This window comes from Salvia hispanica, chromosome 3 (genome assembly GCF_023119035.1).
Source record: "Salvia hispanica cultivar TCC Black 2014 chromosome 3, UniMelb_Shisp_WGS_1.0, whole genome shotgun sequence".
NCBI lineage: Eukaryota > Viridiplantae > Streptophyta > Magnoliopsida > Lamiales > Lamiaceae > Salvia > Salvia hispanica.
In genome coordinates this window covers 7,881,526-7,903,268 of record NC_062967.1, presented here as the reverse complement: position 1 = coordinate 7,903,268, position 21,743 = coordinate 7,881,526, and the positions used below count along the sequence as shown (strand labels likewise).

At 34.6% G+C, this 21,743-nt stretch overlaps 5 protein-coding genes across 5 annotated transcripts; 3 read left to right on the top strand and 2 right to left on the bottom strand.

The window, feature by feature from the left end:
- The first annotated feature begins 679 nt into the window (after positions 1-679).
- On the top strand, positions 680-1,916 carry LOC125215632 (stem-specific protein TSJT1-like). The gene is made up of 4 exons (XM_048117104.1): positions 680-899; positions 997-1,237; positions 1,406-1,526; positions 1,618-1,916. The coding sequence occupies exons 1-4, from the start codon at positions 709-711 to the stop codon at positions 1,788-1,790; spliced, it is 726 nt and encodes a 241-aa protein (XP_047973061.1). The 5' UTR covers positions 680-708; the 3' UTR covers positions 1,791-1,916.
- A 3,159-nt stretch (positions 1,917-5,075) lies between these two features.
- On the top strand, positions 5,076-8,003 carry LOC125214700 (monothiol glutaredoxin-S17). The gene is made up of 3 exons (XM_048115829.1): positions 5,076-5,337; positions 6,220-6,294; positions 6,625-8,003. The coding sequence occupies exons 1-3, from the start codon at positions 5,155-5,157 to the stop codon at positions 7,852-7,854; spliced, it is 1,488 nt and encodes a 495-aa protein (XP_047971786.1). The 5' UTR covers positions 5,076-5,154; the 3' UTR covers positions 7,855-8,003.
- Positions 8,004-8,016: 13 nt separating this feature from the next.
- LOC125214701 (heat stress transcription factor A-7a-like) lies at positions 8,017-9,690 on the bottom strand. The gene is made up of 2 exons (XM_048115830.1): positions 9,412-9,690; positions 8,017-8,618 (listed from the first exon to the last, which is right to left on the bottom strand). Exons 1-2 carry the CDS (start codon positions 9,637-9,639, stop codon positions 8,310-8,312), a joined length of 537 nt encoding a protein of 178 aa, XP_047971787.1. The 5' UTR covers positions 9,640-9,690; the 3' UTR covers positions 8,017-8,309.
- Positions 9,691-12,343: 2,653 nt separating this feature from the next.
- Positions 12,344-14,031, bottom strand: LOC125210972 (E3 ubiquitin-protein ligase RMA1H1-like). Its single transcript, XM_048110634.1, has 2 exons — positions 13,908-14,031; positions 12,344-13,186 (listed from the first exon to the last, which is right to left on the bottom strand). The coding sequence occupies exon 2, from the start codon at positions 13,154-13,156 to the stop codon at positions 12,455-12,457; it is 702 nt and encodes a 233-aa protein (XP_047966591.1). The 5' UTR covers positions 13,157-13,186; positions 13,908-14,031; the 3' UTR covers positions 12,344-12,454.
- A 5,164-nt stretch (positions 14,032-19,195) lies between these two features.
- On the top strand, positions 19,196-21,734 carry LOC125216579. Its single transcript, XM_048118332.1, has 8 exons — positions 19,196-19,397; positions 19,505-19,594; positions 20,268-20,327; positions 20,430-20,469; positions 20,571-20,664; positions 21,200-21,259; positions 21,350-21,441; positions 21,530-21,734. Exons 1-8 carry the CDS (start codon positions 19,291-19,293, stop codon positions 21,614-21,616), a joined length of 630 nt encoding a protein of 209 aa, XP_047974289.1. The 5' UTR covers positions 19,196-19,290; the 3' UTR covers positions 21,617-21,734.
- The last annotated feature ends 9 nt before the right edge of the window (positions 21,735-21,743 follow it).

The window sequence follows — 21,743 nt, the reverse complement described above, 5'->3', positions numbered from 1 at the left end:
TAGTGGAATATGCGGTACACTATTAAAATTAAAAATGGTAAAAGGTGAAACGGGACCAATTTTGGGGACGGAGGGAGTATTATTATTATTTTTTTATGTCACACTCTAGTAAAATTTTTGTTTCTTATTATTTGATTGTTTCGATTATATTTTTGGGGGGTCTGACTCGATATTATCTGGCCTAAGCCCATCTGGCCATCTCTACTAATAAATACACCATAACTATAATTATTAATTAAATTTGCTATAGAAAAGCATAATTTTTAAATTATGTTTGCTTTTTATGATGTTTTTTTCGAAAACATGAATGCTCATGTCTACGTCTTATATGTAATACATTTTGGTGTGTGATTTTAGATGGTCTTGGTAAGTTTTGAAAAATTAATCTGAGTGGTATTCATATATATGGTTATGTTGTATGGATTGTGGATAGGCGTCATGATTTGAATAATTATAAGTTTGCATGCGGTAGTGACGCAGAAGAGTCCATATTCCTTGAAGAGCGTAAGCATAAGCAGTTGCAGAGTCTCATAAGCTACACTCATTTTGCTCATGCACCAGTTTTTCCTCATCTTATCACACGTACATACTATACAGATAAGCAGAGGCTGCCACCTACACACACTGTATCCTTCTGTCAGCCCTTTCCATCTATTTGGATAAAGCCATCATCATCTTGATCTTGATTCAGGCTTTGACCATCTCAGAATGTTGGCAGTTTTTGAGAAATCAGTTTCCAAGCCACCCAAAGAGCTTAGCCTTCCAGTTGGTGGAGGGAACAGATCGGATGAAATCATAGAAATCTTCCGATCATGGAGATCCGACAGCACCTTTTACCACCTCTCCAGCGATAACTTCCTCGCTTTGTCCCATCAAGGTGAAAATCCAGCAATTCCAAGGTAACATACTCCATCTCACTTATATACTACTTACAGTTCTCTCTTTACACTGATGTGAGATATTTGTTTTTTTTTTTTAATTTGGCAACTTGATCAGGTCTGTTGTAGTGATAGATGACATCTTTTGCATGTTCTCGGGGGCATTGCACAACACTTGCGAGATGAGACGACACTACGGGCTGTCAAGGCAGGCCACGGAAGCCATGATCATAGTCGAGGCCTACAAAGTTCTACGTGATCGCGCACCCTACCCTCCCGACCAAGTCGTCAAGGAGCTCCAAGGGAAATTTGCTTTCATACTCTTCGATTCCAAAGCCCCAACCCTTTTTCTAGCAAGGGTACTTCCATCCTCATCCTCATCCTATCTCACTAAATTCGAGTAACATTTTAGTGGTCCAGACATATTGTCGCATAATGTGTCCAACCAATCATAATTGCAAAGTCTGGACCATTGAAATTTTATTCCTAACTTGACGTGTAACCGTCTATTTAAATTTGTTGTCTAGGATCGCGATGGCAGTGTTCAACTATACTGGGGAACAGCCGGAGACGGATCTGTGGTGTGCAGCGACGATCCAAATGTCATATCCGCAGCTTGTGACAAACACTACACACCCTTTCCTCCCGGTGAGCTCGAAACTAGAACTAGAAGTGTTGTCTTTTTTCTTTATTTAGAGACCAATGTTATGTTAATGTGTGTGTTAACTATTAATTGCAGGGTGCATATTCATAAATAGGAGTGGTCTGATGAGTTTTGATCACCCTCTAAATAAAGTGAGAGGGTTTATGAGGGAGGATGATGGCAGAGTTATATTCAAAGTGGATCCATACACTAGAATTCCCAGCATCCCTCGTATCGGCAGCGCCGCCAATTGGGCCAACGCCGTCTAGTTCAACCACCAACTTTATTTGCTCTGTCTTCTCCAAAATAATTAAGTCGCAATCAACTTTATCTTTTGTGATCATACTGTTACAACTTTAGTGGATGAGAATGGAAATTCGTGTATTTACTTCAAATATATTTCACCTATGTCTAAGTGAAATTTTCTAGTATCAATAAAAATTGGCTAGGAATGATGCGCACCCTTAAACCACCTTCATCGGTGACTTAGATGAGGGCAAACACACATTGGCGGACACACGTTCAAGAGGGGAGGGGCTTAAGCCCTTCCCAAAATTTTCTTTTTAATATATTTCTATTGTAAAAAATTTCAATTTTTTTTAAAAGTATCTTCAGCCCTCACTAAATTGATGTCTTTGAAGTCTAATGGTTGAAGATTTATTGAAAAGGAGGGGCTGAAAATTAAATTTACAGAGAAAACTACCTACATTTCATTAATGGCCGCTCGGTAGAATTGGGAAGAAGAGAATAAACTGTTAAACTTAAAATGAATATAATAATAATAGAGTTGAAAATATCAATTGCCTACTTATTCATTAAATACGTGGCTGTGGCATATTTTTAGATTTAAAATAGGAGTAATTTAAAAAGTGCCACTAAATTTAAAGTTATCATCCATTCAATAGTAACACTTGTAAAATTGTATCCTAAATTGACACTACCGTTTTTTATTCAAATGACTATTGAAAACTGAAAAGGGTTTCCCAAAATAGTTAAATTTGTGTTGGATTAGTTTTATGTAAAATTTATGTATGCATTTTTTATAATAATTATTACTCCATATATTTCTTTTGTTCTAAAATAATATATAAATTTGTAAATGACAAGAGTTTTAATATACAATTAGTAAAATAAGAGTGATGAAAAAAAAAGCAAGAGAGAGAAAAAAGACAGTAGAAATAGTATTAGTGGATTGCACATTATTAGTCGTAGTAGAAACTTTCATATTAATACTCTAATTTTCGGGATGACCCGAAATAGTAAAACTAATCTTTTTTTTTAGGATGGATGAAGTATATTTTATATATATACTTCATCCATCTGTAAAATGTTGTCCACATCTAAGCGCGGATTTTAAGAAATACGAAGAAAAGTGAGTTGAAAAAGTTAATGGAATATGGATCCCACATTTATATATTAGTTTTACGATAGAATGTGCATAATGATTTAGATGAAAGTGGACTCCATAAAAAAAATGTACAACAAAGACGGACCAAAATGACAAAAATGAGCAATATTTCACAAACAGAGGAAATATGTATATTTTGTTAACAATAAAATTTTTTAGTAAAGCCCCTACTAAAATTTATTTCTGCGTCCGCCACTGCAAACACATAAGACAAAATAGAAAGAAATAAAAATAAAGTAAATTGGGGTCTTATCAGCCGACCCAACATAAAGTGGAGGGCAAAGGACACGTTCCATTTTCTATTGGCTCAATGTAGTATTATTTTTGTTTTTTGTATCTACTATTAATTATTAATTAATCACTACTTTATTTATGTACATGTTTTAGAATTGTACGTAAAGCTAATCACATTTTTGAATATTTTGAACATTGTGAATTTATATTATTTTTATTACTTTTAGTTATTAATTTAATTTATTTAATTATTATTATATTTGTCTTTAATATCATTTCAATACTCATGTGAATTATTCTTTCAAACATTCATGTGAGCTCTTCTTGTGAAAAATTCACGTGAACTAGTTCATTTTATTTATGATTAATTTTTTTTTTATTATTATTTGCTACTTTTTTATTGTGCTTCATCTTTTCTCTATATATCCCACTAAGCATGCAAAACTCCTCACAAACAAAGTAACTTTCTTTTCGTTCTTGTTTTGATAAATTTGGTTTCATGGATCCAAGTTATTGTTTCTCAAACCATCAAAATTCCCAAAATTATCAACAATTATCAGAATATCCAAACTCCCAATTTTTTTCAAATTCGGAGTATTGACAAAACATTGAATTTTATCCAAATCTAAACCAAATTTCTACATCTACTGAAATTATTTGATTATTATTATTATTATATTCCGCTTTAGCTTCACAAATGCCTTTATCTATGTTGATGCATTTTAACGTAGAATGAACATATAAGTAACCCTATATATTGATCAAGTAGCATTACATTATCTATGTTGATGCATTTTACAATGAATATTTAGCGCAAATTAATGTAAAATAGCATAAGAAAATAGCTTCAATGGTATTGCAAAAAATTATCCCGTTTTGGGTTTCCGAATAAGATACACTCGTATTTGGGTTTACACCAAAACAAAATCAAAATCGGTTTTCTAGATTTTGTAAATATAAAAATTGAGTAAATAGAAAATATTCTTTTAAATTTAATTTTGATGCAAATGATCAAAGTAAAATTCCTACTAACATTTACACTAAAATAAATTTAAATTTAGTGTATATTATTGAAAATGCTCTAACAATTACAAAAAAATAGTTAAGATGATGGCTCTGATTTCATTAATAGCCATTTTTTAAATCACTCTAACTCATACCACTCTTGCTCGCTAAATTTTTGGTTGCAAAAGTTTGAGACGTGTATAGGCACAAAGCAATATAAATGGGAAAATGTACTACTATAAATTATAATTAATTCATGGCCATGAATTGTGCTATGGTAATTTATTGTATTTATAACTGATACCACTCTTGTTGCAAAAGTTTGAGATATATAGGCACAAAACAATATAAATGTGAAAATTTACTAGTATAAATTATAAATTAATTCATGGCTACGAATTGTGCACTGATAATTTATTGTATTTATAACTCATACCACTCTTCCTCACTAAATTTTTGGTTGCAAAAGTTTGAGATGTCTATAGGCACAAAGCAATATAAATGGGAAAATGTACAAGTATAAATTGTAGTTAATTCGTGGCCATGAATTGTACTATGGTAATTTATTGTATTTATAACTCATACAACTCTTGCTCACTAAATTTTTTTGTTGCAAAAGTTTGAGATGTCTATAGGTCAAAACAATATAAATGGGGAAATATACTAGTATAAATTATATAATTAAATCATGGCCACGAATTGTGCAGTTGTAATTTACGTATTTATAGTTGATTGGTAACCCAGACTGCATATTTTTAAATAAGGAAAACAGAAGTTAGTTTCTTACTATATCTGGAAATAAAATAGGGGTTTTAGAAAATAGTATAATGAATAAAAAAACGTAGTAATTCGATAGGATAAATATAATGTTTAATTAATTAAATATAAATAGCAGGTGCGAGGAGAGGAGAGGAGAGGGCAAGAGCGAAATACAAATCGAATCAATCAGTCTTTTTTCACCGGTGAAAGTCTGTGCAGCATATATCATGGCGGCGGCCGGCGGAGGAACGGTGAAGGAGGTCAAATCGAAGACCGAACTCGACAATATCGTCGCTGAGGGCGCTCCCGCAGTTCTTCACTTCTGGGCGTCGTGGTGCGAGGCATCCAAGCACATGGATCAAGTCTTCTCGCATCTCTCCACCGATTTCCCTCTCGCTCGCTTCCTAAGAGTATGCATTTTTCTCTATCTAATACTTCAATTTCTCCTCCCCTTACATGTGATTCTGCACTCCTTTTGTTGCTTTCGTTTAATTAGGTTATCGTCGATGTACAAGTATGATGATATATTGCTGAACTTTTTGCTGTGAGATGTAATTTTGTCTTTTGCTTTTTTATGTTGTATGTGGAGTGTGTAGCTTTGGAGTTTCATCTTCTAGATAGAGGAACACTAGAGAAATCACCTCTGCTTGGAGAAATTGGACTTAGCTTTTGTAGTTTTTATTCAGTTTATATGTTTTAAGTGATAACAGCATACATTTGAAAGAACTATTGATGCTTTTTGTTTACAATTTCATGTGAAAACAATTTATTCAACTTGAGAAAGAAATTGGATGATTAAAAAGGAACAAGGAATTGGTAGGGTTTTAAAATTGTGGGTTGAGGATAGAAGGCTGTTGTCTAGAGCTGCTTGTTTGCTTTAATGGGAGGATTTCTTTCTTTTGAACCTTGTCTCGATAGAGTATTGTTCATATTTATTGCTGTAGTCTGAAGACTAACACACCAAAGTTGAAGCTGAAAAGAAGTGCTTAGCAGAGCCTTTGTTGCTAGATCAGGCTTCAACCTAGAAATAGGGATTCTGATCTCATATTTATTAGTTACAAGAACCGTTTGAATTAGAGACTGGAAGATACAGTGTAGATGGCCTTGGTAGGAGTGGTGAAAAGAAGGCTGACACTGTCATTATGTAATTTTCATGATAATGTGTTCTCTTATTTATTCATCGTCTTTTTCACCTTGGTGTGTATATCTTGTGTAAAATTTGGTATCAAAGATACTATTGCGAAGCCTTGCAAGTATTTCATGCCTGACGCTCTTTTTTTTTTTTGTTATAGGTGGAAGCTGAAGAACAACCTGAGATTTCTGAAGCGCACTCAGTTTCTGCTGTACCGTTCTTTGTATTTTTTAAGGTACTGTAAACCTGTGATGCATATATCATTATATTTGTCTTTATTTAACCGAGATAGTTAAGGTCTTTAATTGAACCTTTCAAACATCCTAATTGTGTGTCTTGAATTTGTGAGAAGACTTCCCCTGGGACAAGATTAACTGTTTTAAGAAATTTTTGCATTTCAAAAAGCAAAAGCTTTGCAAATTGTGAGAACATTAGTTTATGGGCGCTTCTGGATCATGACAAATTCTTAACAATTTCGACACCTTACAGTTTTTTGGGATATTGAGAAAAAAATTGCCTTTACTTGTGTCAGCTTTCTTATTTGGAGTATGTTTGATTCTTTTAGGATGGCAAGGCGGTTGATACATTGGAAGGTGCTGATCCATCTAGTCTGGCCAACAAGGTTGCCAAAGTTGCAGGATCTATTAGGCCTGGGGATTCTGCAGCTCCTGCTAGCCTTGGGATGGCTGCAGGGCCCACTATACTTGAAACTGTCCAGGAGCTTGCTAAAGAAAATGGTGCATCACACCATATTAAACAACCTTCTCCTGGTATGGACGAAACTCTGAAGAAGAGGCTCCAGCAGCTTATTAGTTCTCACCCAGTCATGCTCTTCATGAAAGGGAATCCAGAGTCCCCCAAGTGTGGATTTAGTCAAAAACTAGTTGATATCTTGAAGAAAGAAAATGTTGAATTTGGAAGCTTTGATATTTTAACAGATAATGAAGTTCGTGAGGGATTGAAGAAATTTTCAAACTGGCCGACATATCCTCAGCTTTATTGCAAGGGAGAACTGCTTGGTGGTTCTGACATTGCAATTGCTATGCATGAAAATGGAGAACTTGGTCAGGTTTTCAAAGATCACGATATTGAAATAATTGATTCAGCTACAGGAAAAGCAGAACCAAATGGAGGGAAGGGAGGCATTTCTGGTTCCTCAGGCTTGAATACTGCTACTAGTGATCGTTTGAAAGGCATCATTAATTCAAGTCCTGTTGTGTTGTTTATGAAGGGAACACCTGATGAGCCACGATGTGGTTTCAGTCGCAAAGTTGTTGATATCCTCAGACAGGAGAATGTCAAATTTGCAAGTTTTGACATTCTTACAGATGATGAAGTTCGTCAAGGGCTGAAGGTGTATTCAAATTGGTCGAGCTATCCTCAGCTCTACATAAAAGAAGAGCTTATCGGTGGATCAGATATCGTGCTGGAAATGCAAAAGAGTGGAGAGCTCAAGAAGGTTCTAGCTGAGAAAGGAATTGCATCTGGTGCAACTCTTGAGGATCGCTTGAAACAGTTGATAAGCTCTTCTCCTGTGATGCTTTTCATGAAGGGCACACCAGATGCTCCCAAATGTGGTTTCAGCTCTAAGGTTGTTAATGCCTTGAAGGAAGCGGGTCTGGAATTTGGTTCTTTTGACATTCTGACTGACGAGGAGGTGAGGCAAGGATTGAAGACATTCTCAAACTGGCCAACTTTTCCACAGCTGTATTATAAAGGAGAACTAATCGGAGGCTGTGATATCGTGCTGGAGCTCCACAGTAATGGCGAACTTAAGAGTACCCTGTCTGAGTAAATTCTTGGCCGATTTGCATATCGACTTTATATATTGTCCTTGATCTAAATCTGCGGTACTTGTGTGATGTTTTAAGAAATGGTCATGTTCTGGACCTGTAGTTTCTTTTACTATTTCCTACTCTATTAAGTACTTTATATACATTAAAATGGTTACTTCTGGGGTATTTCAAGCCATTTCAATCTTAAGGGCAATATATATGTGTCAAATCCATGGAAATGTGGGCATCATTTTCCATTTCGTACAAAAATCTCTGCCATAATCTTGATTTGTCACATGCCATACAAAGCTCTCTCTCTCTCTCTAATGTAAGGAGTTCACATTGTTTGCAATTTCTTTTGAAAATACATAATTGCATGAGTTGGAAAAACGGAAGATGACATTGTTGATTGCATAAAACAGAACAAGCTTTGTGTTTGTTGTACGTCCAAGCTGATTGACAGCTGAGTAAAGCTTCAAACTGATTGAGTTTGTTGTTGGTGAGAAAGGCATTGCAGCAACCTGAGTTGGAGTGCTTTGAAATGAGCTATCTGCATTTCCAACTCTCGTTTCTCCTTATTGAGGTTGTTGTTCTCCTCCCTCAGCTCCCTCATAGTCTGAGCTTCAACATCTTTTTCGTCGTGTCTGTGCCGAGATTTGAGATAAGGAGGAAAGGCGGTGGGCTCACATTTCTTGCGGCAGATTTCAAGAAGAAGCTGCCTTTTTCCTCGTTGGAATTTTTCATGCTGGAATTCCCATCGTCTTGATGCTATCTTCTTGAAACCCTATGCCCATCAATCATATATCTGTGTCAGTATCACTTCCATGCATGCTGAGTTATATGTTACTCCCACCGCCCCATTAAAAATTAAACGTTTTCCTTTTTGGATTGCCCCATTAAAAATGAAATATTTACTAAAATAGAAATAACATTATCTCTATTTTTCCCTTTCTTCTTTAACTCACAAAGCAACAATACATAAAATATCATGCCGAAAGTGAATGTTTCATATTTATTGAGACAGATGGAGTACTATATTTCTTGTGTGTCATGTATGAAGTAGAAATATAGATCAAATAGCAAATTTGAACTACCATAAATTGACTAGAAACGAATTATCTAGAAAGTGTTAATTACTAGGTGTACACTAACATTTGTAACATGCATAAATACCCATCACATTTCTTAATCATCACAGACAATTAAATTTTCAAAAGCCTCGGACTGGTACACACTTAAAATATACTACTACTACTATAAAAATAAGAACGAGATTAGTATTGAATAATTTAATTTATCATTGGTACTTTATTAATTAAATTTAGCTCTTAATCATGATTCATGACAAATAAGTCAGTCAAATTAAGTACAGTATTAAAAGGCGGTAGCGCCACTATTTTGACTCTAATTAAATCAGACAATCCATAATCCTCCTCCACTCAAAATCATTTACCAGTAATGTTGATAGTTTCATCCTATTACAAAGTATGTAATCAAACAAGTTCCATAACATGAATTTGGTAAGTTAATGTGAAAGATAAAAAAAAAAAGGGTGCGAGAGATAGAGAAAGACTGACATAGGTGTTAAGCTGTCGAATGAAGCTGGAGAAGTTGTTGTGCTTGAAATAGTTAGGCAACATGACCTCAGAAAACTCGGCCGGAGACCAAACCACAAACCCATTCCCCTCCACATTCCACGAAACTATGCTCTCTCCACCGCAGTTGTGCCGCTTTTCTTCCTCCTCCTCCAAGAGATCATATGTCTTGGACACAAATGGAGCTGGGCTGTTCATTTTGCGGCTCATGGATCCTTAAAACAATATATATCTAATGTATGTGTGTGCTCTTCCTCTTCTTGTGTTGTGGATATATAGTTTAGATGACGAAGCAAATTAAGTGACCATTTTTGTATTTATAGCGCCGCTGCACTTTTCGCTTTATTATTTCTCACTTTTCGACTCTGGAACCTACGTCCAATTTTAATACGTAATGTTACTAATTCAAGTGACAATAAAATCAGTAAAATTTTCTGCCTATACCAAGACTAGATTATGGAGATACACTCTGTAGTTGTTACTAGATTTCGTATTTCGTAGTATTATCCATTTGATTATACAGTGTGAGACAGTGACTAAAACTGTGGCATAAAGAGTAAAAGTTGAAATATGAATTGGTGCAAATGAATTAATATTGTGGGGTCAAGATCTGACATCAACCACGATCTTGTTGTATACTTTGGGAGGGCATAGTAACTAGAAGAGCCGCGAAGTCTGACTCATGCGTTTAGAAGAACAATCTCGCGAAATGGCCCCATACTTTATCTTACTCCATTTTATTTTATTTTATTTTATTGCATGTCACTAAATTGCTATCATCAAACTTGCTACGCCTCTAGTTCACCGTCGTGTAACCAGTGGTCATATCTGAGCTGAACAACCAAATATTTTGCTGGTCTTTTCATGTTTTTGTGTTTTCCTAATAATATTATCCTACTTTTTCAGGAAATTAAAGTATTTGGCCGATTTAAAACAAATGTTGCCAAATGGCATAACGTAATATTAACAAAAGTAGGGGTATCAATTGTGTTAATCCATTCGGCTACGGGCCAACCCACTTAAAATATCGGGCTATTTGGGTGGGGTTTATTCGGGTTATGAATTTTTTGGATTATATATATTCAACTCTTCTAATCCATCGTGTTTCAGGCTAACCATTGGGCTATTCAGGCCAAAAACTTTCGAAAACAAACTCATGCTATCAAAATTTTCCTCGGCAAATTGATTCTAAATTTTAGATATTTTTCTCTTCAAATATCTTCACATTTTCATGACTTTCCTCCATAATAGTTGGAGACGAGTCTTTCATCTTGATCAACTATAATAAAACAAAGATAAATTAAATTCAGAACAATCAATTTAAATTAAAGCTTGTGTTCGTGTCATTATTTTGGCATTGTTCATACCCACTAATTATAACGATAAATATATTGTGTTTTTAAGGGCAAATTCTCAGTTTTGGCTTAATTTGCTTTGGCAGTGGGAAGCTGGTAGTGGGGATGATAGGAAGACAGAAGAATGGGTCGAAGTAGATCTTGAAAGTTGGTAGTACGGGACCGTGTGCAATGGTGTAGAATGAAGATTAGAGAAGAGTAGTGAAATACAGCGCATGAAATCCAAAAATTCAAGAAAAACTCTATAACTTAGTTTTTTAAATTAAAATCTACAAATTGTCGTACGTACTAGCTAATTAGACGGGCCAATCCGTTTAACCCGTCAACCCAAGTTTGCTAGCCTATTAGTCCGTTTTTGTATTTGGATTGCAAAATTACATCTCTAAATAAAAGATAACATGTTTGCACCAAATATTTAAGATTTTGGCATGATAATTTAGGAAGTGTATTATACTACTATACATAGAAATTGGTGAGAGCATGCACAATGGGGCGGAGGATAGCTCGCCCGATGCATCCTCAGCCCCATCGTCCATCCTCCGCAGATGATCATGCAAATTTTGCATCCTCTGGACTCTATCCTTCACCCCATTGCGGGGGTCCAGATGATGCAACACATTTTCCTATTTTTATTTTATATTTTATATTTTCTTCCATATATATCACCAATTTTTTTTACTTCATCTTACGCATTTCACTCCACTCTCCACATCTCAATTTCTCTCTATAAATTCAATAATGAATTCTGACGATTTTCCATATTTGCAAACATAAAATATAAAAAATAAAAAAATAAATACTGACAATAGGATTTGCCTTTAATTTGTAGTGTTTTTACATTATTTTTGCTAACATAAAAAATAAAAAACAAATATAAAATAGGAGTTAAAACTATAGGGCGGGCTATAGAGCGTCCCATTGCACGTGGATGGGATGGAGGATAAAATACAGATGTGGCGGGTGATAGGATTTCCTATAGGGCGGGCTATAGGTCGTCCCATCGTGGATGATCTAAATTATTTGTTCAATGGAGAAGAAATATTCTGCAGTTCAATAGAGATATTAGGATTAGAAAGCTAAGGGAAAGATTTTGTAAAGCATCGCACGTGACAAATAGATTTGATGAATATAGATTATTAATGATTCATGTGGAACATACAACTCTTAAAGATTAGTCGGCAGCAAACTTAATTTGACTATTAGCTGCTTTTCCAACAACCGTATAGATCATTAGATATTTAGATTGTATGGAGTATTTCGTATTGGTATTGGTATGCATCATGTATAATGATTTTCTATTTGTTTTAATGGCACTTTTAGGGAGTAATATAGTAGTGTTAGGGGCAAATTTGAATTTGGGCTCAGACAAAAGCCCAATGGGTAGAGCTCAAATTCATAGCTCAATCCTATTCAACCGCTCATTCCAGTTGACAAAAACACCTATTTTCAGATAATTTATTTAAAGTACAAATTTAGCAATGTTACTTGTAGACTGACTTGGATGAAGATGTTCATGATAAGGAATGAAACACAAGACCCATTTGATCAAACAGGGGGGAGAAAAAAGGGCAAAATTTTCATGTAACTCTATAAATACTGTATACTCTCATCTGCCCACAGGCATAATTTTTGTACAATGTATACAAACCCTATAGAGAAAGTAAAGGAAATCAGAATACAAGGAGGCACAAAAGGAAAAAACAGAACAAGAAAATTGTGACTCTGTTAAGGGATTTATCAGCCTGCAACTCCTGCCTTCTCAACCTCGGCGACCTACTTACTACGGTGTGGTATGAATTCGGGTATGTGTACAAGCTTTGTGAGTTACCGAAGACTCTTGCATAAACCATCTCTCCAAACATTCCTATGGTCGGCACTCCTGCTGTACCACCAAGATTGAACAGCTGAGGCGACGAATCCACACCATAGCTGGCATGAGCATTGGGGAAATCATGCCGGTTCTGATAGGAATCTCGTGAAGGGGACGGGAGCTGATGTTCCGGACTAAACAAGTCAGCAAGGCCCCTGATACCACAGGCCGGTGGCCTAGGAGGTATGACTTTGCCTTCTGCTCCTGCTTCAGAGAGGGACTTCCCTCGGCCGTATAGAGGGACCATGGTCTTTTCAGATATCTCGGCCTTGCAAACCGGGCACTGAGGCCGCTCGTCTGGACCAAGGGATGAGCTTTGGGAGTCAAACCACTTGTATATGCAGGGCCAACAGTAGAGATGGCCGCAGAGGGTGACCACTGGATCTTGGGCAAAGTCTAAACATATGCTGCAATCGAAGCAAGCAGAAGGCGGCTTCTCAGATTCAGTAGAAGCCTGAGGAATAGATTCCCATCCCTGCATAAAGTACTGCTGAAATGCCATTTATCCGTTCCTGAATTCGAGCTGCTTGATCTGTGAAATGAAACGAAACTTCGTTATTGAATGATCGTATGTTACTTTAGAGTTTAGACATGTTTCTCAAGATCAAAAACTCCTAAGAGGTGGTTGTTAAAAGCATAATCAGACGAAATTCGAATACGATCATGTTTCCTACTTGATGAAAACTATAACCCTTTCAGCTTAAAAATAGGTTCACAAACAACCCCTATGCAAAACAAGGAATACCTGTAGAAACCCCAACCACCGACCAACCCAGAAATCTACAAACTTTCAAAATTATTGTAAGGTTTAATACTCGCAAAAACCTACTGCTGAAATCGCAAGGATCCTCAAAATCAAGATTGAATAAGAGAAATCCAACCAGATCCAACTCAATATAACACTATAATCCAAATCCTAGCATATTTCCACTTGATATGTTTGAAGCCCTAACCTATCTTCTAGTTAAAATTTGGTAATTGATCAAGGAATTGATCACTCGCCAAGCTCCAGATTGAAATCGTGAAGAAATTGAAGTATTTCCAGAAAATTTAGAAAGCAGCTAGCCACGATCGTGGTTAAAAAGGCACAAATTCAGAAGAAAATAGGGAGAATTTCTTAATTTTAGTTTCGTTTTGGGGAAAATATATCAGAAATTAAACGCCTTTGAAATCGTCCACATATTCCAACCATTGCTTGCTTTTTATGAGAATTAAGAGCAGAAATGAGGTTTGGCAGATTCAGGAATACGTACCAGATCGATGAATAATAGTAGGTGCTCCGACGAAGTTTTCTGAGATAACAAAGCTTAGAGAGAGAGAATTAATTAGGTAGAGAAAGAGAGGGGAATTTGATGTGAAACATTGAAATGAGGCAGTGGGTTTTATAAATGGGGTGAGATTTAAGAATAAACTCTGAAAACAACAAATCGCTGACGCGGCTGTCTCGATTAAAGAAAAATTAGTGCACCCCTCGATTATATTTTTAATCTTAGTTTCTGTCTGTTTCACTTAATAATTTAATTGTGTTTAAAATAATTTCGTCATAATTGAGGCTGCTCAAGACCCACCACGTGAATTGGCAAGGAAGCTTCTGATCGTCGTTACATCAACGTGGCATTTTGCCTCTATCCAATTTCGGTCAATCAACTTTAATACATGTCACAAAATTAGTATAGTCATGATTAATTTATTGCTCCTATTAATTTTTCAAAAATATAATCCAAAAATTCATTAACAGAATTATACTCTATTGCTTCATGAATGCATGTAATTAGAAGTAGTAGTACTACTACTACTTATTTTGTGTAACACACGCACAAACTCTTACTAGTACTAGTAATTGAATTGTGGTTCATTTTTATGAATATGTGACAGAATTTTAAAATTTAACTCCAATAACTAAATAAAATGAAAGTATCCAACAAGATGATTATACAAGTTGCATAATATTAGAGACAAGTGATTCATTGAAAGGATAACTAATTGTTGTCTACACAAGCTGGATCTCTTCATATAATACTACTATTAATTTATTTTAGGTGAAAAGCAAAACATAAAGATCTCTTCACTTCAGTTGGGGAGCAGCAAAATCAGCATGGGTGGGTGTTTGATTTGTCAATATTCGTCTCTTCTAGAATGTCATAATTTTTGTTTGACCTAAATTCCCTAATCCCAAATTTTATACGATGATCTTCTAGAAAGGGAGTAAATGCAATGCCAGATCACATGCCCCAAGATGTACCAAAGTCTTAGCAAAACATCAGAAAATTTAAATAATGGCCCCAACATATTTATAAATTAATGGATGCAAAAGGAGGCATCAAATGCATATTTAAGTTATCCAAATAACTGAATAAGTATGTTAATGTCATAACTCATACGTGTTGGGAGCTTTCTGATTATTAATTTTTTTTTTGGGGGGGGTGTGTATTTTACTTATTTAAGTATACTTTTGTATTTTTGTTACTCATGAATTACTAATATAATTTATCTAATTAGAATAATTCGTTTTTCTTATTCAACTCACTTGTCACTATTGCCGCCGAATTATTTCTTGTGCATATATATAATTAGAAAAAAAGAAAAAAAACACCTCTAAAACATAAATTATCGACGCTCGTCAAAGTTAATTTAATTTGCTGAGTTTGGCAATAAATGTATTAATATGTGCCCATTAATCTCTTGCCGTGTTGTAATGGCTAGTTAAGATGTAAATGCACTCGCTTCTTTTCTTATTTTGTTATACTATGACAGAAGAATAAAATTTCATAACCATATGTTGTGCATATTAATTAATAAAGTACCTAGCTAGGAAATTAGTTAATAGTTGTAGTGACTAAGTTTTAGTCCTCGATCAATATCAAATTGTAGCTCACATACATGCATTCATCAAAAATTTAAATCAAAATGTTAAGACCTCAATTGATTAGCCAAAGCCTTTTATATATATACGCAATTACGCATAGACTCGTTTCTATTCTTGGTTGGGACTCCAGACTATATTAATTTCCGTTCTAGGAACAAATTACAGAAAATAAATAGTCCACAAAAGTGAGATTTGACTTGAGGTAGTACTAAAGATGAAATAAATTAAATTAAATTTGTTAGTAGGTAGCTCATAAAAGTTGATTGCAACCTCTCTGACTCGGACATGAGGATATATAATAATAAAGCAATCTTCTTCTAGAAGACCGCCTAGATGTTAGAAATTAACAATAAAATTGAGTACTTAAGTATGTTAGAAATTAACAATAAAATTGAGTACTTAAGTATGTTAGAAATTAACAATAAAATTGAGTACTTAAGTCAATCAATTGTAATTAAGTGTTGGTGCTAACTCATGCTTTGTATTTGAAAAAAAACGTTTAATGATATATCAATGTTACTCAATCGAAATTTAGGCTCAGATCCACATCCCAAAACATAAAATTGATTATTGACAATTTTATAATAAAATGCATATAATTGCATTTTGAGCAGTTGATCGGGTCGTAACTTTATATACTACATGAGAAGTATCATTTTATAATAAACTAGAATCAAGCATGTGCAATGCACATATTATTATAATTTTTAAATATTAATTTTAAATTTTAAATTAATTAAATAAATTAGAATTAATATTAATAATGAAAAATATTAGTAACAATTTTAGTTATATGAGAATAAAAAATCTATAAAAAAATCAACATTAAAGCATAATAAATTTGAAACAAATACATAATATAATGTTTAAACAATAATTATAGAGTAGGAAGATAAAAATCTATCACAATAAAAAATTAAATACAATGGATAATTACTAGTCTTCATCATCACCATCATAATAATTCCAGTCAGATTCCACTTCCTTTTTCTCTTTTCACTCTGAAAATGACAACTCATGCGCTGAAGAACAACTTCCTCCCTCCCGGCCTCGTCTCCAATCTCTAGCAAGCTCTCGCAAATCGCAAGTCGGATGAAGACGACGCCGTTTCGTCCAAGGCCGACGACGATTCCTCCCCCACTTCTCCTCCGAGGGCGATGATGATCTCTTAAGGCCTTTAAGGAACGGCACAACCCAGCCAAGAAATTTCCTTCTTTGCTCACCTCAGCTTCCTGGGAAATGGGAATATCGCTAAGTACACTATTACAAATACAACATTCTTAAAATCACTCACAAATGATATTAAGATTTCCTCCACATAATCCTTGGCAAAGCACTCGTCGATGATTGCTTTCCTGTGATAAATCCACAAGAATCAAGCCTCGGAAATTTATACATAGCCGGTCCACTTTTATACGAAGGCGAAGAGTGAGATCAAATGATCTTTGCTAACTTCCCACTCACTCACGAATATATGAAACATGGGAAACTAATCTCCACTAATAAGAAGAAACATGAAAAACCAACTAAGTAGGATTATATATATATTTATTAGAATTAATTTCTGAATTTTATATTAATTGCATTTACATCCCTTGGTATAAAATGATTATTCAAAACCTCCCAAAACTCTCCTTTTATATATTGTATAGATACAATGATTAACAAAGATTGCATCATACTCCGTATTAACAAATCATTTCACAAAGATCCTTCATATCAGGACGTTTAATCGTCATATGGATGAATGCTGAATCATACTAAGAAAAATAAATTACATAAATCAAATTAAAGCTAATCCCAACATTCTATGAATGATGAATCCCAAACCGTCGGCGATGTTTGATGCGAAGGTGATGGAATAGCTGTGAGGAAAAATTGTGGTGTGGTTTAACTCTTTTTAATTTAATCCTCCAAATCACCCTAAAATGTTAGAGCAAACAAAAAGATACGTGAAGATTAGAAGTTTAGAACAAAACTCCTTCATCTTCATTAAAATTCGAGAGTCATAGGGGTCTCAAAGATAACAAATTTTCACAAATCATTAACTTGAGAAAGAACAACAAAGAGAGAGTAGTGTGTCTTCACAAAGAGGGCAGTGAAGTCTCACATGTCAACAACGCCTATAAGAACTACTCCAAATGTTATAAATTTTAACGATTAAGATATTAAATATAATCACAAAGTGATTTTTCGTCGAATATCAAGAGTTGCACGCTTGGTGTTATAATGATTAGGGAATGTGATTACTCGTATATTCGGCTATTCGCTATAGTACTTGTGTATTCTTATAGTTGTTTGTTCTCATGTTAGTTTTCTACTGATCGGATATCCTCCATCTATTCTATTAGTATGATTTATTATTTTTTTTTTATGTATGTTAAAAGATAATAAAAAATATTTTGTCAAATTTCAGCCATGCACGTGTAGTATCATAGAGAAGTAAGAGAAATCACTTGGAAATTTCGGTAGGAAGCAATGTGCAGTTTTCTTGAATTTGAGAAAAAAGATAGCCGCCGCCCATGAAACTAGTTTCTGGTTATGAATTCATCTAGCTAATTTCAACTAGCTCGATTCGTGTGGCACCAAAAAAAAGTTGTTTTTTGTTTTTTTAAGTATAAATCAAGAATTGACGATGAATTATGTGCCCAAGGTTTTGGAATATTATACTCCTACACTATTATAGGTCATGTGCACGCGTTCACCGGACTTGATGCACACGGTAACCTTCCATCTAGAAGATCATATTGATTTGCACAATTTGATGTTACCAATTTTCAACAAGAATTAAATAAAATTATTATTGATTCTTTTACATAGGAATACCATTTCATCAACCTATACGCGGTTGATAAATGGTATAGTATAAATTAATGGCTCCAAAATCTCGATTTATATTCTGCCTTATGTGATTTTAATTTGTCTTTTATTTATAATACAGCACTTAGATCAAATTCCATAGCTTGTGAATGGGCGGAACGGTCATTTATTTACATTTTCTATTATTGGGGCATTGGGGCAATTGTTTTTACATTTTCTATTATGTTATAACATCAAACATTGTTTTAAGTGGTCAAATTATTTAGCAATTCAACCATGGACTTAAGCGTTCTGGACTTTGAAAACTGAATCTATTAGTAATAGACTAATAGTCTATTTTTAGATTAAAAAAATGCAGTGGTGATTTAAAATAAAAATAATAATAAATGATACCAGTTAAATATTTTGACTGATGCATGAAAATGAAAACTAGTTTTGATTCAACGACATATTCAAACTATCTGACTAAAAATTCAAAACAGAAACTATCACTCAATTATACAAAACACAAAAAATTAAGCTTCTAGTAGATAGTGATATGACAAAAATTATTAAGTACTACTCCTAGTATTAGTACATAAAATGAGGCATTACTATAAAATGAAATTGAATAAAATTGATTAGCCACTTTAGCACTCCGTATAAATTAAAAATATAAAAGTGAAGATGGAAAATCTAATTTGTATATTACAACAAATTTTATCAAGTGCTCAAATATTAAGCTTTTTTTGTTAGGATAGAGTGATATCAAATACTACTACTATTAAAATCAAATAATTTTTCATCAAAATCAAACCCAATAGATATAAATTAAAATGATAATAGTTTCCCTCCCTAATAAGAGAGCTATTTCTACAATCCCAATTCCAAGCTGCTTCACTTTTTCATCGCTCCCTCTCTCTCTGATAGTATAAGCACAAAATCTCAGTGCTGCGTAGGCGACGTTCATAATGTCAGCGGCAAAAGCGAGCGCGAAGCGAGTTTCCGAGTCGGAGAATTTGAAGGATCGGCGAAAGAAAGTCGTTGTTGAAGATGATTTTGATGCTGCAATTTCTGAGTAAGCATTTCGCGAGGAAGTCTTCTTCTTAGCTGATTTACTCAAGTTTTATTATCACCAAACAATTTGTCAAACGTGTTGCTGAAGTTCTCTTCTAATAAGTGCAGTGATATTAAAGGTATTATGAGCGCTCTTCAGCAGATCAAGGCGAAGGCGCAGAAAGATGATCAGAAGAAGAACGAAGAGACAATTTCTAGGTGAAAAACTCTGGAACTTTATTGGCGATCTAGGTTGAGTTTTGATGTGTGTTAATTTAATCATACAGAAAATAGTTTCAAATTATGTTACGCTTAGCTCTAACTGGTGTTAATTTTATAGAATTTGCAAATTTGATTGGGGATTTACCTTATGATCTGAATCTGATGGCCTGACTTCTGCTGAATTTGAAATTAGTAATAGCAATTATGTGAAACATTATGCATTGAACGACTATGAGATGTGAAACATGTGTGGATTTGCTACTAAGTACTTTACCTCGTTTCTATCGGACGTATGTGTAAACAAACTACATAGGCTGGAAACAGTTTTCATTTATTTGTTCAATTTCAGTATACTAGTGAGTTCATATATGTTTGTGTACCTAAGATACTTCCCCATATAGCTCACAAACGGATAGTTGGTGGTAATCTTTGGAAATGTGGATCGACCGTCAGTAGAAGAATGAAACTCATCTCATACATAGTCACCTCATTTCTTTTAAATGAAGATAAATGGACTCATTTTCTGTTATTTGGTAGTAAGGAGATAAGAAAGAAATAAGACGTCTGCAAGTGCTATTTTCCTTTAGAATTAGTTATGACATGTGGCTGATACTGTTAATGAGGCCAGAGTAATAAGTAGCTCAATCAACTTCTGATGTTCTGCTTTCAGTGTGTCTGCAGAGATCAAAGCTAGTTTGGATGAGTTGAAATCAAAACTTGAGAAAGACAGGTGACATGAATATTATTTGGACAATTATGCTATCATCATAATATTCTGGATATTGTCATTGTTCGGTTAAGCTCAAGAATACTTCCTCATACTATTTGACAGGCAAAGCTTTGCTAAGGGTCTCATGAAGAGCTCAAAAGAGGTCCTGACGTGGAGTATACAAAAGAGAACTAGTTGGATCTTGTCAATACCTTACCACTTCCATCATTGAGACTTTAACTGGATGTATTTGCATCTGTGTAGTGTGAAAATTTACTGAAGAGTAAAGCTGCCAAGTTCCAAGAAGTTTATGAAACACTCTGCAAGGAAAAATCTTCATATGTGCAAGATTTGAAAGGTAATCTTCCTACATCTTCTGTCTTCAGTTTATGCCTTCTCTGGTACTCCACTTGATTAGGACTAACTTCTAGGTTCAGATTTTAGATGATTGGAACAACTGGATGTAGGGTGTTAGTAGTTGAAAGGAGATTTAAATATCAGCTTTCTACAAAGTACAAAGTTGAATGTTTGTCTGAAGCCAGGTGTTGTACTGTCTTTCCTATTTGGTACTCCATGTAAGGCTAAGGAAGATCGAGTTAAATAGTTGAAGCTTCTGTTATATAGACTTGTACCCCTGGTTAACATATTCATTTTACTCTGATGCTGTGATAACATTTTTCTTTTCCGATAACCTGAAGTATTAATGATATAATTAGAGTGACTTCTCACACTGTTCATGAGAGCTACACAAGCTACGGTTACATATACTAGTGCCTATGTGTCTACATTGGCTCTGTTCTGCATTAATTGTCTCAAAGTAAAATAAACTTTGGCACCATACAGCATTACATTGTTTGATATTAATATGTTATCTCCTACTTTGGTATTGACAGAAGTAATTTCCAAATATGAAGAGGACAAGGAGAAGTTGTTTCTGCGATACGAGCAAATGAGTGAGCGAAGAAAACTCTGTCATATTCCCCATTCGACATACTCCTAGTATAAGATAGCACGTTAGAATAATTGCTAAAAACTGGTTACAGGGAAGAAAGAGAAGAATATGATATCTGAAGTGGAGAAAGCAAATGCAGCAAGAATAGCTCAACTGGAGGAATCCCTCAAGAAGAAGAAACAGGTGAAATAAATGTTCTTGCCTTCTGCTGCGCTCATTGATATCGTAGATTATAGAATGAAGTATCAATGGAATGTTCTTTTGTGAGCAGGATGATAAGACCTTCAGCATTTTGAGAAAGACACTGGGCTCATTTCTTGGAAATGCTTCAGATGAGGACTTCCCTCCCGATGACTGAGTAATATTACTTCCATGGGTAACCTTTTTATGTATGGCAACTGTGAATCTTCTGAAAACTCATCTCTCATGAACGACTACCTCTGAGTTTATTATCTTCTTCTGCTCGATTTGTGCAAGCCTGTTCT

Excerpts from the sequence above, each read along its gene's own strand:
- LOC125215632 (XM_048117104.1), top strand. The coding sequence starts at position 709 with ATGTTGGCAGTTTTTGAGAAATCAGTTTCCAAGCCACCCAAAGAGCTT. Across the intron at positions 900-996 it reads GAAAATCCAGCAATTCCAAG|GTCTGTTGTAGTGATAGATG; the intron begins GTAACATACTCC and ends CAACTTGATCAG. Across the intron at positions 1,238-1,405 it reads CAACCCTTTTTCTAGCAAGG|GATCGCGATGGCAGTGTTCA; the intron begins GTACTTCCATCC and ends TTTGTTGTCTAG.
- LOC125214700 (XM_048115829.1), top strand. The coding sequence starts at position 5,155 with ATGGCGGCGGCCGGCGGAGGAACGGTGAAGGAGGTCAAATCGAAGACC. Across the intron at positions 5,338-6,219 it reads CTCTCGCTCGCTTCCTAAGA|GTGGAAGCTGAAGAACAACC; the intron begins GTATGCATTTTT and ends TTTTTGTTATAG. Across the intron at positions 6,295-6,624 it reads CGTTCTTTGTATTTTTTAAG|GATGGCAAGGCGGTTGATAC; the intron begins GTACTGTAAACC and ends TGATTCTTTTAG.
- LOC125214701 (XM_048115830.1), bottom strand. The coding sequence starts at position 9,639 with ATGAGCCGCAAAATGAACAGCCCAGCTCCATTTGTGTCCAAGACATAT. Across the intron at positions 8,619-9,411 it reads TTCGACAGCTTAACACCTAT|GGTTTCAAGAAGATAGCATC; the intron begins GTCAGTCTTTCT and ends TGATGGGCATAG.
- LOC125210972 (XM_048110634.1), bottom strand. The coding sequence starts at position 13,156 with ATGGCATTTCAGCAGTACTTTATGCAGGGATGGGAATCTATTCCTCAG.
- LOC125216579 (XM_048118332.1), top strand. The coding sequence starts at position 19,291 with ATGTCAGCGGCAAAAGCGAGCGCGAAGCGAGTTTCCGAGTCGGAGAAT. Across the intron at positions 20,470-20,570 it reads TCATGAAGAGCTCAAAAGAG|TGTGAAAATTTACTGAAGAG; the intron begins GTCCTGACGTGG and ends GCATCTGTGTAG. Across the intron at positions 21,442-21,529 it reads CCCTCAAGAAGAAGAAACAG|GATGATAAGACCTTCAGCAT; the intron begins GTGAAATAAATG and ends TTTTGTGAGCAG.